The sequence below is a fragment of the Micropterus dolomieu genome, linkage group LG04 (assembly GCF_021292245.1).
Source record: "Micropterus dolomieu isolate WLL.071019.BEF.003 ecotype Adirondacks linkage group LG04, ASM2129224v1, whole genome shotgun sequence".
NCBI classification, from domain to species: Eukaryota; Metazoa; Chordata; class Actinopteri; order Centrarchiformes; family Centrarchidae; genus Micropterus; species Micropterus dolomieu.
In genome coordinates, this window is record NC_060153.1 from 17,757,466 (window position 1) to 17,772,659 (window position 15,194).

The 15,194-nt window shown below is 38.6% G+C and overlaps 2 protein-coding genes across 5 annotated transcripts in view; both read left to right on the forward strand.

The window, feature by feature from the left end:
• LOC123969708 (alpha-1,6-mannosylglycoprotein 6-beta-N-acetylglucosaminyltransferase B-like) overlaps nt 1-2,620 on the forward strand; it is a 153,887-nt gene extending 151,267 nt beyond the window's left edge. The window contains exon 17 of the mRNA XM_046047335.1: nt 2,570-2,620. Coding sequence (XP_045903291.1) covers nt 2,570-2,620 — 51 coding nt within the window. The remainder of the gene's footprint in view (nt 1-2,569) is intronic.
• Nucleotides 2,621-3,239: 619 nt separating this feature from the next.
• LOC123969915 lies at nt 3,240-14,815 on the forward strand. Of its 4 annotated transcripts, XR_006824818.1 has the most exons (11): nt 3,280-3,357; nt 4,237-4,272; nt 5,879-5,966; nt 6,061-6,216; nt 8,744-9,023; nt 10,822-10,902; nt 11,612-11,679; nt 11,781-11,840; nt 13,121-13,189; nt 13,296-13,392; nt 14,127-14,815. XR_006824818.1 is itself a non-coding variant. In XM_046047685.1 (7 exons), exons 1-6 carry the CDS (start codon nt 10,282-10,284, stop codon nt 13,362-13,364), a joined length of 756 nt encoding a protein of 251 aa, XP_045903641.1. In that variant the 5' UTR covers nt 9,062-10,281; the 3' UTR covers nt 13,365-13,392; nt 14,127-14,815. The 4 variants fall into 4 exon arrangements, 1 of the variants encoding a protein (XP_045903641.1); XR_006824817.1 differs by lacking the exons at nt 5,879-5,966; nt 6,061-6,216 and having other exon boundaries at nt 3,240-3,357; XR_006824819.1 differs by lacking the exons at nt 5,879-5,966; nt 6,061-6,216; nt 8,744-9,023 and having other exon boundaries at nt 3,324-3,357.
• Nucleotides 14,816-15,194: the final 379 nt, after the last annotated feature.

A 15,194-nucleotide genomic window follows, 5' to 3' on the forward strand; every position in this document is an offset into this window, starting at 1 on the left:
ACCCGAATTGAGGAGACGAAAGATAAGAGATTTCACATGACTTTTAATCAAGAATGTACAGATTTTTACATGTACATTCCTCCCACGGGCAGTTCAAAACCAGAATATCTCATAGATCTCCAATATGCTAGCTGGAGCTCACGTTTCTCACTGAACAACAGAAAGTAGGAAAGTGGTAGCTCTGTAAGAGGAAATGAAAGAGAAGAGGAGGCATTACAGCTGTTCATTTGTTATGATGTGTTGAGTGTTTATTATAAAATTGGTTAAGACTACACTTCATCACTTCAAGCTACACTTTTTATTACATTTTTTCTAAAAATTAGGCACTTTAATTTAGTTTACTTAAATTTAGAATTTATTATTTGAATAGTTATTATTTATTATCCTTCCAGTTTGATGTGAAAACTGACTGAAATATTATTTGATTTGACAGTCCGTTGTTGATTAAAAACATGTGTTGATACAACTATACGTTATAGTACTGAATGATAACGCAAGTTCGTCGTTTTGATGTTCCGGACCTTTGCTTCAGGAAATTTTCTCTAACTAGACCTCTTTGAAATCTAATTGAATACCCCTGCACTAGACCATCCAGCTATACATAAGCTATGTGGTTGTCGTTAAATATAGAACAATGTTCCTTTACTTAAGATATGTAGAAATCCCATATTTACCAAAAATGTCGTCAAAATTCGACTCAAGATAGTAAAAGTATTCCATAGTGTACTTATGTATCAAAAGTGCTCATTCTGTATGACATTGTTCCTGCGTGCATTCAGTCCTTAATGAATTAATCTCTAAACATCAGTTGTTTGAAATATGCATTTATTTCAATGACAAAATATTTATTTTTCTTCTTCTCAGTAACTTCACTACATTGATCAGGTAAAGAGAAATAAATACAACACAGGATTTTAAATGTAGGGGAGTAAAAAAGTGGAAGTACCTCAACATTTGACTAGAGGAAAGTACTTTTCCAAGTGGGGTAACTAAGGCTGCGTTCAGACTACAGGCAAAAGTTACCCAAATCAGATTTTTTAGTCACGTGGACTCTGATCTTTTCTGGTTCGGATGTGGTCCAAATCCAACACAGGTCGGATTTTTTGAAATGCGACCTCAATCTGGACACTCAGATTGAAATCCATGCGACTCTGATGCCACTCTAGAGGCATCAGAGTTAGTTATGCGGTAATTATGAGGTAGACGGGGCTGCGGTGAACAAAAAAAGTTCCACAAAAGCCATTATTAAACATGTGGCTCTCTTTCTCCTCTATCTTGCTATCATCTACTCACAAACTCCCTTTCTTCTCCCTGAAATCCACCTGGTCCCAAGCTATCTTCTGAGTCACCTGCACGCTGCCTATCTGAGCGGACACAGTGGACAGAGATAGAGGGGGACAGTTGTGGGTTATATGTGTTGTACAGCACCAGAATAGTAATGAATGTAATGAAAAGTTGTTAATATTTGTTTAGTTCGGGGGAATGTGACCTCAGGAGGAAACCAGGAGAGTGTAATGAAATACGGGAGGTTTAGCAAGTATGAGCTAACTGGCTCCTTTGTTTACTTCTGTATGATAGCGTGCTGATTGTGACGTTTAATTCTTCTGTGCATGTGTTCACACTTAAGTCTGATTTTGGCCACATTTAAAGTAGAATATGAACTCTCAAACAGAAAAATGAGGTCTGGGAAAAAAATTGGAATTGACCATTGAGGCCTGAATTGTGAACATAGCCTAAGACAAACCTTAGACATATCTTGGAGCTTTTTCTCTGATCCAGGGCTTGATATTAACACCCGCCAACCCGCCAAATGCGGGTGGATTTCAGCCGTGGTGGGTAATGCAGTCACTCCTACTTGCCACTTTGGCGTGTTGAAAAATTGTAGTCTTGTCAACAGTCATCTGAAATAACAAACGAATTGCAATGTGACACTACAACTTCCATGAGTAGGCCTACTATACCTGTAGGCCTATATAGTGCTTGCTCATTGGTCCATTGTCTTGACGACAACACTGAACACAAAGACGTTGTGGAGATTAAACTAGCGGACTAGTGCACAGGAGATTTTCCCTATGGCCTGAGGGCTTTTTTGGCCTGCAGGTAATTATCAACTTGTCCAGCAGCAGCAATGACAAAGCAAGTTACATTACAAGAATCCACACAACAATCTCACTTTCTCCAGCAGTGCCACCGTGCGCACACCAAATATGACATCCAGACTTTGTAGACCTGTTAGACAATAAGCCCTCCCGTCTGCTTTTAACTTGATGGTATGATCCCTGTCATCACACACGACTCGTCGCATGCACACACATCGCACAATGTTCAGTCAGTGTGTGAGTGTGCATGTGCAGGTTGGCTAAATTGTGTAAATTGCAGATAATTTATAAATAAATAAGTCACATCTGAAATAAAAGAATGAATGGAGGCATTATCCTGTTGTTAAAAGGCTGTTGCCATGAGGGAATACTGTTGCAATGAAGGGCACATGTTATATATAAAATCCTGTAAAAGGTGTGTTGGGATATTGCTCAAACTGAATCCAGGCTCTGCTGCCTGTGTGTCACAGCCAGGGCAGCTGAGGAGCACATGTCGGGTGGGGGAGGGGGAGAACAACTAAGCACCTAATCCACAGCATAAAACTCTCTTCAAATGAACTTGAATCTCAGGTCTTGTTTTCTGATGTGTGATAGTCCAGCAATGAAGTTATATCAAAATATCAAAACCACTGCATCAAAATCTCTCCAATATTATATAAATTTAATTTACATGCATTCATGTTTAAAATGATTTTGCACAAATAATGTAACATACTGATTTAAAATCAAATGTAAAACAGTAATAACCCCAGTAAAAAATAAATAGTGTAAAGGTGTGTTGGGATTTTACTCAAACTGAATCCAGGCTCTGCAGCCTGTGTTTCTGAGGAGAAGCTGGCATGAGGCCACACAGAGTGGGGCAGGGGAGATCAATTAAGCACCTGGGCAGCAAACTTTTTTTCTGCTAATGCGGCATTCCAGGGACATGGGAATTTGAAGCTTCACTGTCCCTGACTGAAGATACAGAATGTTATATTAAAATGGAGAACTGCTGAAGCTATGTTATGTTGTAGTAACTATTTTAGCTACTTCTCCCCAAAACTCGATTTTTTTTCCCTTTTGGACTCTATTTTGAGTTAAAACATTTTGTAAAATTTCCCTACAACATGTAGAACTACGATTTTGCATTCTCCCTGTGGACTTGAATGCATCGTCACAAACAGGTCTGTGCGTGTCTTACGAAGGCTGCAGAGACTACGGGAGCACGGAGATATTAACAGACGAAAAACAGCAGGAAAACAACGGATTATTAACCCAGGTAAGACATTTTTATTTTTATTTAAATTAGGCTGAGCTGTTTCTGGAGTCTAGCTTCGGTATCATTCTCCATTCTAACTGTTTGGCTAACATTAGCATTAGTTTAACTACAGGGTGCGGAACATTACTTGATTTGATGAGTTAACTAAAGCAGAAAAAGAAGACCGTTATTAACTAGGCCTTTAAAAAATGTACTTAACTAAAGTAAACGTTACTTGAATAAAATTAAGAGAAGAACAGAATGGAAAATAGTTTTTGGTAGGTGGGTTGAATGATTTGCCAACTATTTTAATGATCAATTAATTGTTGTAATTATTTTCCAAGCATAAATGCCTAAGGTTAGCAGATTCTGGCTTTTCCAGTTTGTGGATTTTATATTTCTTTCTGTTTTCACATCATAAACAGATTGTTTTTATGTTTTGCACTGTTGGTCACACAACACAGGACAATTAAACATGTCACTTTTTAGCTGATTTCTGTCACCATACAGACAAAACAATTCAGAATGTATTCAAGAATACTAACATTAATCATGTTAGAGCTGCAACAAAAGATTACCATTATTGAGTCATCTGACAAATAATAATTGTAATTAGATATCCGGTTGAACTGAGATTTTAGCATCTTAACTTCTCTTTTAGGCTTATGTAGGAGCAATTAGACAAAATATCCAGGATGAAACAAATGTACAAAAATAACATTAATTATGTAAGTGATACTAGCAATATTTTATGTAATTCTGTGGCTGTCAGTGTTAGGGCTATTAGTTATAGAACCCTAACACTGACATTTAAAATAAATATAAGTACCGATTTAATCTAAATTAATTGATGACTTTCATGGTGGTGATCTTGCTTAAAGATAATTGTTTGTTTCACAGATAATGGAAAGAATGAGAGACCAAGAAAATGAGCTGGTATGTATCAAATGACTGTATTCTAACAATTTGAGGGTGTGACATTAAACTTTTATATCTGGTAACTTGATGGAACCACATTTACAGTAGGGCTGGCCTGAATATTATTTTTTGAGCTTTAAAGCTGCAATAGTAATTAACAGTCAATAATCTAAGCACATTTACGTCATCACTCTTTTGGGGGGGGGGGGGGGAAACAGTGGAGTCCAACCCAACTGTGCCCGAGTCCACCGCTTTGTGCGGGCGCTGGGCACAATGAAAGTGAGCAACTGTAACGTAAATAAACACCATAACTGCCACACTGCCAGGTTTTTTCCTGGCTCAGAATGGGACTTAAGTAAAATGTTAGTATAATAATATACAGGTTACACTTGATTTGGATTATCTGTCTACAGATGATTTATCAGTTGAGATTCAGCTTTTTCCACAAATAAAACCTTTCTCTGATATTAGCCTACACCACTGTGGTTAAGGTTTGATTAGTGCTAATGTTTGTGTATTCATTATAATTTCAGAGAATGGTATAGGCTACTATAGCTTACTATTAGTAGTCTAATATTGATTCCAGTTACGGCAGTTACATTTTGTGGGTTGTTTTCAGTCATTAAGTTATTGTGCAAGAAAAATGCAAGGTGGTTAGTCTCTCATTTGTTTATGCAAAGTACTAACTTGTCAATAATAAACACCGTGCATACAAAACGAGTTCAACATTTCTAAAGTTTGATGTAGTGCCTCAGCCTTTTTTAATGTCCTGTCTACTCCAGGCTGTGATTGTTCGGTTCAGAAGTAACTTTGACAAACCGCTATTCACACGGCTGTGTGAACAGCACCTGATCTCCCTGTGGAGATTAGCAGGCAGGAGAGAATGGGAACAGTGGGAAATAACCCAGCCCAGTAGCGCAGGCTTTGTAGCGGAGTATTCAGGCGCAGTCAAACAACACAGTAGCTGTGTAAGAAAAAAAATAAATAAAAACTGCGCTGTGGATGAGAGGTGACTGCTGGAAGCCAAGACGTTGTATTTAAGTTTATGTTCTGCTTGTTCAAAAGCTGTCTGGTTAATGGCTAATATTAAATCCCAGGAGAATATTTGAAACGCTTTTACAATTTTGATCATTTTGGCACTGGTGATTTTCCTTTGGCGCTCGCTTAAACCTCTTTGGGGGCGCTAAAAATTTCTCTATGCAGGAAAAACCCTGACTGCCATTGTCATCACTTAGTTTAAAGTAGCCCACAAAGCTGAGGGCTTCAATTTGTTTCCCTTTTGATGTCAAGTGGAGCATTATGTTCACTATTGTAAACAGAGGTCAGCCGCGCTAAAAAAAAACCTGAATGCTTACCCAACGATCAAATATTTGAATATTCAGGTCCAGCCCTAATTTACACTTCATTACGTACCCCTGTGCAATCCAATTCAACAGCTCTGCTATAAATTCTACTTTGGTGGTACAGTAGGGACAGCGGGGATATGTCCCTACCACTAAAATTATCCACACCACTAATTTGTTATAAATTGCATTTATGTAAAAAGTTACCCCATGTGCAAGACAAAAACTAGAAAAAATATAGTTGTCAGTGACAGTTTATTACATAGTGGTTGTTTATACAGGCATCAGTGAGTGCTCAAGGGAGAGAAAGAAAGAGGGCGAGAGCGACATAGCCCAGGCCAGGCAAAGAGAGGAGAAAGTGGTGACCAGGTAAGCATTTGTATTATATGAGCAGTAATAGTATCTTATAGAGCCACACTATGTTTGTCAGTGACAGTTTATTACATAGTGGCTGTTTATACAGGCATCAACGAGTGCTCAGGGGAGAGAGAGAGGGCAAGAGCGACAGAGAGCTCGAAACAGACTGAGATCTCCAAGCAGACAGAGAGCTCGAGGCAGAGAGAGGGGGAGAGAGCGACATAGCCCAGGCCAGGCAAAGAGAGGAGAAAGTGGTGACCAGGTACACATTTAAACTGTGAGATGTAATGGTATCTTTTAGAGCCACATTATTGTTGTCAGTGACAAATGTCTCTATTTATCAAAACAGAGTAATATCAGCTTGACTGGCTTTATATCTAGCGCAATCTTAACTTTTTTCACCTCCGTCTGGAGCCATCCTGAAAAACAATTTGAACCGTCCCGAAGTTAATGTCAAGTGTCCCAAAATCAAAATGTTGAAAAGTAATCAATTGGGGCACCTTTTTTTACCTCGATGATAAATGATTTAATTTTTATTATAGTTAGAAACTCCTGTGCTGTGTCTCAATATACGCACCCGGTAAGTAAGTACCCGGATGGTACACCAAACCCCCATTTTAGCATTTTATGAAAAGTGATGGTGGAACAAAAATGTGCTTGAACGTTTTCGGAATTGAGGAGCTCTGCAAGTGGCTGCAGGGGAAGCCTGTGCCAACCCGCGGGAGGAGCTAGCGAGGCCGGCCAGCTGTCAACAACAGCAGAGGAGAAAACAGCCGTAAAATAGTTTTAATTTGCGTACCGCTGGTATTCTGTCATTACATTTGAGTAATTTAAATTAAATGAAGAGACATCTGGTATTGAAAATTCTTGGCTTGTGAAACTTAAAAAATAAATAAACATTAATATACTAAGATTGAACTTGGCAATAAACCCGATTCTGAGCATTTATTCTGTGTGATAAAGCCTGGCTGTTATTTTGGAGCTCTGCAGTCGGCAACAGTCATTTCCGGTTAGTGCACAACAGCATTGTTTGATTTGAGACAACACTACCCTGTCGAAATTAACGCACTAAGCAAGTAAGTACATAGTGTACGCAGTGTACTGTATGTTAGTATACTCAACGAAGTACCCGAATTGTTTCAGCAGGTTTTCTGCTCATGTTCAAAACGTTCTGCACATTCAGAATCTCTCCCACATATCTGTGTATATTATATATAATAATATTATGAGAACAACATCATCATTTAATGAGAATTCATCATTAAAAAAAAATATGCCGAGTTGCATTACCTGGGTTGAGATGATTCTCGCTGCTAGTCGACGTTATCAGAATATAAATTTATTTTTCACTGCGTGAGAAGATTGATGTGTGGCGCTTAACATGTCAGTCTAAACAAGCGTGATCGAGAGGTCAGGGAGTCATTTGTAACTGAGAGGATAGATGGACCTGTAGCACGGGAACATGTGAGCAGCCAGCCAGCCAGTGATAGTGACTGTAGTAACAGCGTGAGAAGACTGACTCTGTTGTAGTCAATCGGTCGGTTTAGTTTTTCATTTGCTAAGTGATAGTAATAAATAAACACACACACACAATCCCATCTGTCCCAGAGAGTATTTCTCTTCACCCCAAACACATTTTCTATCATCCTCAGGACAATAGGACACCGTTAGTCTGGAGCCCTGGTACCAGTTGTTCACAGTATGATTGCAGAGAACATGGTCCTAGAAATATCCAACATACAGATACACTTTCTGTATGTGTGTTCAAGGACCACCTTGAAAACTAGATTGTTAACCTTCAAGGGGTTATCCTAATTATCAAATAAGTAGAGTTAAACATAGCCTTGGAATAAAGCGGTGTCTATGTAGATGGTGTCAAGATGTAAAATGCACTCAGTTTTGCCATAAATTCAACTTTAATGAAGCATATACTAGGGGTGTGACTAAATTGTGACTAGATTTCTCATCAGGTAAAAGCTGTTATGCGAGACTTGCGCAATTGACATACTGTCAAGCCACAAATCAATTTTCTCACACAGTGAAATACAAATGTATAACTGATAAGATAGAATCACAGAGTTAATCAACTCCGCCCAGCTGATGCCACACCTGTGTATACCCTAAAAACTGAAGCGCAACTTTGCTCTGTTTGGGACTGTGAGCTACACTCAGAGCTGATGAAGTTAACGTGTGTATTTGTGGTGAGATCTCTGCCTGATCACAAGTGTTTCAGTTACTTTCAGTTTCACATGCAGTCCCAAACTGCATTGGTCAAACAGTCTGACGGGGATAACGTTGCTTCTAGCGGATTAATAACTTAGGTAGGCAGGTAGACTTCTCATTAAATGATTACGTTATTCTATTATGACTTTTGTCTGGAGAACACACATCTGTGGGAGAGATTCTGAATGTGCAGAAAGTTTGGAACATGAGCAGAAAATCTGCCCTAAACTGGTGCAGAAAAATTAATCAGAATGCAGGAAAAAAACTGTTTAATACTGAAATTTTTCATATAATTTAGCATTAAATATATATAAAAAATAGTGTTAAAATCTTGTTTCGTCTCGATTTCGCAACCTCAATCTCAAATCTTGTCTCTTCACAACCCTAGCATATACATTTTCAGTTGTTGCTGACATTGTGAGAAAGGTGATAATTATACTATACTCTATACTCTAGGTGCAAAAGAGCTGTAGTTCTTAAAATTCTTCTGGAACTGGCATGAGGATTTCAAGTGATGATTGGATGTTCAAAATTGAAACAACTGCAAACTGTGTTTGTTTTGACAGAATATTGCTACTACTGATGAATCTGAGCCAGATGACGGAAGTGAATATCTGCCTTCACCAAGCTCCTATGACAGTGAAAACTGCAGCTTGGATGAAGGTCCGATGCAGCTTTCTGATTTTCCAAAGGATACTGAAATACAAGTGAACAGGATCAACACTAACTTCACTCAGAAAGTTGATGAACTACAAGGTGACACTGGTGACCTGGAACATGAAACAGATGAGGGAGAAGATGAGAAGGAAGAGGGGTAAAAAATAACAGTGAAGAGGTGCCAGAAGGGTGAGAAAAGAAAATGGGACAAAAAACACTAATGTCTTTATTGCAAAAAAGTAAAGTAAAATTGCACGGCATTTAGAGAGAAAGCACAAGTAGGAGAAAGAGGTTGCTATTGCAACATGCTTACCCAAAAATTCAAAGAAACGGTGTCAGTTGTTGGATCAGCTCCGCTCCAAAGGTGACTATAATCACAATATAACCGTCTTGCAGAAAGGACGAGGGGAATTAGTCACATTTAGACAACCATCAGAAGACACAAAACCAAATGAGTACTTGCCCTGCAATTACTGTTATGGATTTTTCAGAAAACGTGAGCTCTGGAAGCATGAGGTTTCCTGCAAAAAAGAAAATGGTCTCCCTCAGGAAAAATCAATGAAAAGAAACAGAGTCCAAGCTGCAGCTTCCTGTCTCATTCCAATACAAGGAAATACAACAGAGAGATGTTCCAAAATCATTAGTAGCATGCTGCATGATGAGGTGTCTCGAGGTAAAATCTGATGAACTTATTTGTGAGTATGGAGACAGATTGTTGGAGAAGCATGGGAGCGATCCATCCAAAGATGGCTATGTAAGTCAGAAAATGAGGGAGTTAGGGAGATTTGTGATCGCTGCAAAGGCACTAAACAAAAAGGTGAAAAAACTTGAGGATATCTTAGTTCCACCAATGTTCAAGTTGGCTGTTGATGCAGCTAAAAAGGCATCTGGCTACACTAAATCAAAATATCGCTATGATCGACCATCTCTTGCTGTAAAACTAGGACACTCTCTAAAGACAGTTGGTGATATCATGATAGGTCATTATGTAAAAGCAGAAGATGACGTAGCTGCAAACAGGGTGAGGAGCTTCCTTGGGTTAGTGAGCTCAGAATGGAACCACTATGTCTCGCATCGTGCAAGGACAAATCTGGAAGAAAACAAGTGGAACAAAAAGGAAATGATCCCTCTCACTGAAGACGTAATTCAGAATTTGAAGTCCATGGAAGAAAATGCCAGAGAGAAACTGACTGAAGGTCCTGATCCCAAAGCATACAGCATGCTAAGTGAAACCATCCTCTCACAAATTATACTGTTTAACCAGAGGCGCCAAGGCGAGGCAGCTAAAATGCTACTTGAAACATATGAGAGCAAAAACACGGAGGCACTAAAAGAGGATGTAATGCAGTGCTTGTCAAAGTTGTAACGGGACCTGAGTAATGACTTCACAAGAGTTGTGATAAGAGGAAAAAGAGGGCGAAAAGTACCAGTACTGCTTACCAGAGAGATGACAAGATCCTTGGATTTTCTCATTGAGCACAGGATGCAGGAAAATGACATTCTTGACACCAACAAATATGTGTTTGCAAGACCAAAGTCAGACTCCCATATAAGACGTTCCGACTGTCTGCGAAAATTTGCAAATCTGTGTGATGCAAAACATTCTGCGACCCTGACCTCCACTCAACTACGGAAGCAGATAGCAACTCTCTGTCAAATAATGAACCTAAAGGATCATGAGTTGGATCAGGTGGCAAAATTCATGGGACACGATATTCGTGTTCATAGAGAGTATTATCGCCTAACTGAGAACACACTTCAATTGGCAAAAATGAGCAAACTGCTTATGGCGATAGAATGTGGAACTGCTGTCTATAAAGGAAAATCTCTCGATGAGATTGACTTTGAATTAGAGCGTGAGTATTGTACACTCACACACACTTTTTTACATTTTGGAAAGCTATATCAAAAAACATTGTAAGGGAATCTGGACAGAACATTTGACTTATGCTATATAAAATGTTTCTCTTCTTTTTTGTCATTACAGTTGCTTTGTCTAATGAACCCAACCAAGGGAACACTTCAGAGCGTATCCTGGTGGAGGCATCTACAAGGCAAGAACAAGATGGTATGCAAGTAATTATAGTAGATATCAGGGTTCAAGTTAAAATGTTTTGTCACAATAGGCCTGAAACATATTGGCCCGAAGACGTCCAGAAGTTCTTATTACCAGTATTATTGTCAACTATTATTTACCTATTTCATTTGTAATATTGTAGGTTTGCCTAGACATGGCATGTTTAAGTTCTGATGCACAGCGGGGTGGCTTATTGTGACAAGGCTTATGTTTGACCTGGTATGAATTCTAGTTCTATTAAATGTATACTTAAATGGAACATCAGAATCAGATTTATTGGCAAGTAGGTAATCAGAGAAAGTGTTGTGGTGTGTAGCAGTTAAAAGTATACACAAAATAAAAAATTCTAAAAAATATAAACAGAATAATATAAAAAAAGAAGTATATAAAAAAGATAGATAATTTCTTGAGATGTGAGTGTGGAACTGGAGCAGATCAAGTGTATGTCGGTAACAGAGTGAGCGGTGTCAAAGCAGAGCAGTTAATGGGTAACAAGAAGTGTAAGTGCACATCTTTGCCAGGGTTTCAGGTGGTTGCTACAGTAGTATTTTTAAGTGACCAGGATGTATAACGTGAATGCTATAGTGTTACAAGTTTGTTCAAGAAGTTAGTAGTGTTTGCTGTGATAATCAATCACCTTTTCCACTGACCAATATAGATGTAGTTCATTATGCCTGATGTTCATTTCCCTCTGTTACAGAGCTATCCAGAAGTCAGAAGCAGAGACTTGATCCAGATGTGCCACAGATGCGGACCACGGCTCAGATGGTATGTAGTGTGATCATGTATAGCTTAGACTTCTTGGCATGAACAGTAGGTTATGACTAAGTTTGTGTATGTGTCATGGGCTGTCTCTTCTCTTCACCTAGAGGGACCTGGCACACACACAAAGGCTAAAGTCAAGAGGTCATCCAAGACTGACAGAAATGGTAAGCTTGTTTGTTACAAGTTTGTTCAAGAAGTTAGTAGTGTTTGCTGTGATAATCAATCACCTTTTCCACTGACATTAAAGATGTTTCTAATATACAGGTGCATCTCTAAAAATTAGAATATCATGGAAACTTTAATTTTCTTCCATAATTTAATTTAAATAGTGAAACTTCCATATATTCTATGTTCATTAGATATATAGTGAAATATTTTAGGCCTTTTTTGGGTTTAATCTTGATGATTACGGCTTACAGCTCATTAAAATCAAAATCCATATCTCAAAATATTAGAATAGTATAAGAAGAAGAAGAAGAATTAAATGTGGAACTGAGAAGAGCCTTTAATCTCTCAGTCTGGTTCAGACTTCGGACTTGACAGTTGTCCAGAAGACACTCACTGAACTCGTCCACAAGGAGAGTAAGCTGCATAAGGTCACTGCTGTTCACAGAGTGCTGGATCAAAGGATATTAATGGAAAGTTGACTGGAAGGTTAAAGTGTGGTAGGAAAAGGTGCACAAGCAACAGGGACGACTGCAGCCTTGAGAGGATTGTCAAGAAACGCTGATTCAAGAACTTGAGGGAGCTTCACAAGGAGTGGACTGAGGCTGGAGTCATCAAGATCCACCAGGCTCAAACGGGTCCAGTTTATAAGCTACAAGAGTCACATTGCTAATGTCAAGCCACTCCAGAACCAGAGACAACATTACAACAGTCTTACCTGGGCTAAGGAGAAACAGAACTGGGCTGTTGCTAAGTTGTCCAAAGTCCTCTTTTCAGATAAAAGTAAATTTTGCATTTTATTTGGAAATCCAGGTCACAGAGTCTGTAGGACGAGTAGAGAGAAACATAATCCAAATAGCTTGAAGTCCAGAGTGAAGTTTCCACAGTCTGAGATGATTTGTGGTGCCGTGTCCTCTGCTGGTGTTGGTCCACTGTGTTTTATCAAGTCCAGAATCAATGCAGGCCTCTACTAGGACATTTTAGAGCGCTTCTTGGTTCGTCTGCTGACAAGCTTTATGGAAATGCTGATTTCCTTTTCCAGTAGGACTTGGCACCTGCCCACAAGACCAGAACCACTAGCAACTCATGTGTCAATTTCTGTGAGCGGTGAGCTGTAATCATGACGATTAAAACAAAAGGCCTGAAGTATTTCACTTTATGTGTAATGAATCTAGAATAAAGTTACGGAAATAAATGAACTTTGACAATATTAAAATTTTCTGAGCTGCACCTGTAGATGTATTTCATTATGCCTGATGTTCATTTCCCTCTGTTACAGAGCTATCCAGAAGTCAGAAGCGGAGACTTGATCCAGACGTGCCATCTGATGTGGACCAAGGCTCAGATGGTATGTAGTGTGATCATGTATAGCTTAGACTTCTTGGCATGAAGTGTACAGTAGGTTATGACTAAGTTTGTGTATATGTCATGGGCTGTCTCTTCTCTTCACCTAGAGGGACCTGGCACACACACAAAGGCTAAAGTCAAGAGGTCATCCAAGACTGACTTGTTTGCCAATATAGAACCACCTACTGCACCTCAGCACCCCAGGTGCGTTCATGTACTTTTTGAACTGCCTTTCAAACATTGTTTAAAAAGTGATATTTCAGCCTAACGGGTCATCTGATATCTAGTTTGAAAGGGAAAAAACTATTTACATTGATGTTGGCCATTTTGTCTAAGCTTTCAGAAGAGCCTAAGCTTATGTGAGGGAGGGATTGAGGGTGCTTGTTACAGGGTTAACTACTTTAAATTCCACTACAAGAACTACAATAGTGAATAGTACTACAACTACTGTTATTGTCACTACTGCTGCAACTACTAGAGAGACTATTGCCACTTAAAATAGTCCAACTATTTTCAGCGCTACTACACCTATTCCTACTACATCTGCAAAAGCTACTACTATTACTGCTGCAGATGCTAAAATTACTACTACTGCCTCCACTGATACTACTGTGAGTGCTACTAGTTTATTACTACTACATTTTTACCTTTTTCTTCAATTTAAGTGGTCCATTGCACATATAAAATAATGGAATGCACAAGAACAGTGAAGACAACACGCATACATAGTGATTTTATTGACCTTAACAAACAAAATCACACTTACTTACTTCTACCTGCCTACTGACTGACTTACTCAGTTGAACTAGTCAGTTACTTAATAACTATACCTATTTACATACAGGCAGGCCTGCTAATGATTGCTTACAGTCTTAGTTCATTCTATGATTTCTTGATTTTGGTGGAATAATGTGTCTTTATGTTTATTGTTTTTTTAGGTTCTACTGTGCAGAAGAAAACTCAAAGAAGGCCCTGGAGTGATGTGGAAAAAAAGGCAGTTTGGCGGCAACTTGGAAATTGCATAATTTTGATTAAAGTTCCTGGTAAAGACAAGTGCATAGAGTGCATAGATGCAGAACCAGCACTTCAGAGTAGACATTGGAGAGAAATCAAGAATCATGTACATAATACCATTGAAACTAGAAAAAAGAAGGTATCACTCCATTAACTTACAGGTTTTTTCTTCATCTGCATTATTTTTTGCACGCAGCTTCAAGTTCAGGTTATATACAGATGTATACAGATGTGAGCAGTTCATTATTCAGTGGAGTTTGGCCAAAGTGACATGTTCATTACTCAGTTCATTTCAGTAGTAGGTTTAGTAAGGATTTCAGTAGGCCTTAACAATCCTTAGGTTTGTGGATTGGCAAAATATAACATCCAAATTTGTTATTTCTCTTTGTCGTAGTAACAATATTGGCTCAAGTATGTCTCCTGACTTGTGTTGTTGAAGCTGAAATTCAGCAGTACTAAATGAGGCCTGAAAGGGATTGTAAAATCCTTGCATTTCATGTACAATGTGTGGGTGCTCTGTTAGAGTTAATAATTTCTTACCCTGCTTGTTAGAATGCTCTTTTGTAAAGCGCAATATTTGCTTTTGCAGAATAAATAATCTGCTGATTTATTAGTTTGGAGTTTGTGTTGTGATGGAGGTCAGAGCTTTCATTTTAGCTGCGGTGAAAGTCCCGATGGATGATTTACTATATGACCCAATCTTAAAAGGAAGTTTTTCCTTGCCTCTGTCACCTAGTGCTTGCTCTTGGTGGGAACTGTTGGGCTTCTGTAAATAGCATCATAGAGTACGGTCTAGACCTGCTCTTTTATGAAAAGCGCTGTGAGATAACTGTTGTTGTGATTTGGCGCTATATAAATAAAATTGAACTGAATTGAAAAATTGAATAAAGGCTTAGTTCACTCAACTGCTATAATTATAAAAGACTTAAATTTACCTTGTCTGTGGCATCAGTCATCAATATAAATAATTTTTAAATCATAATATTCTTAGT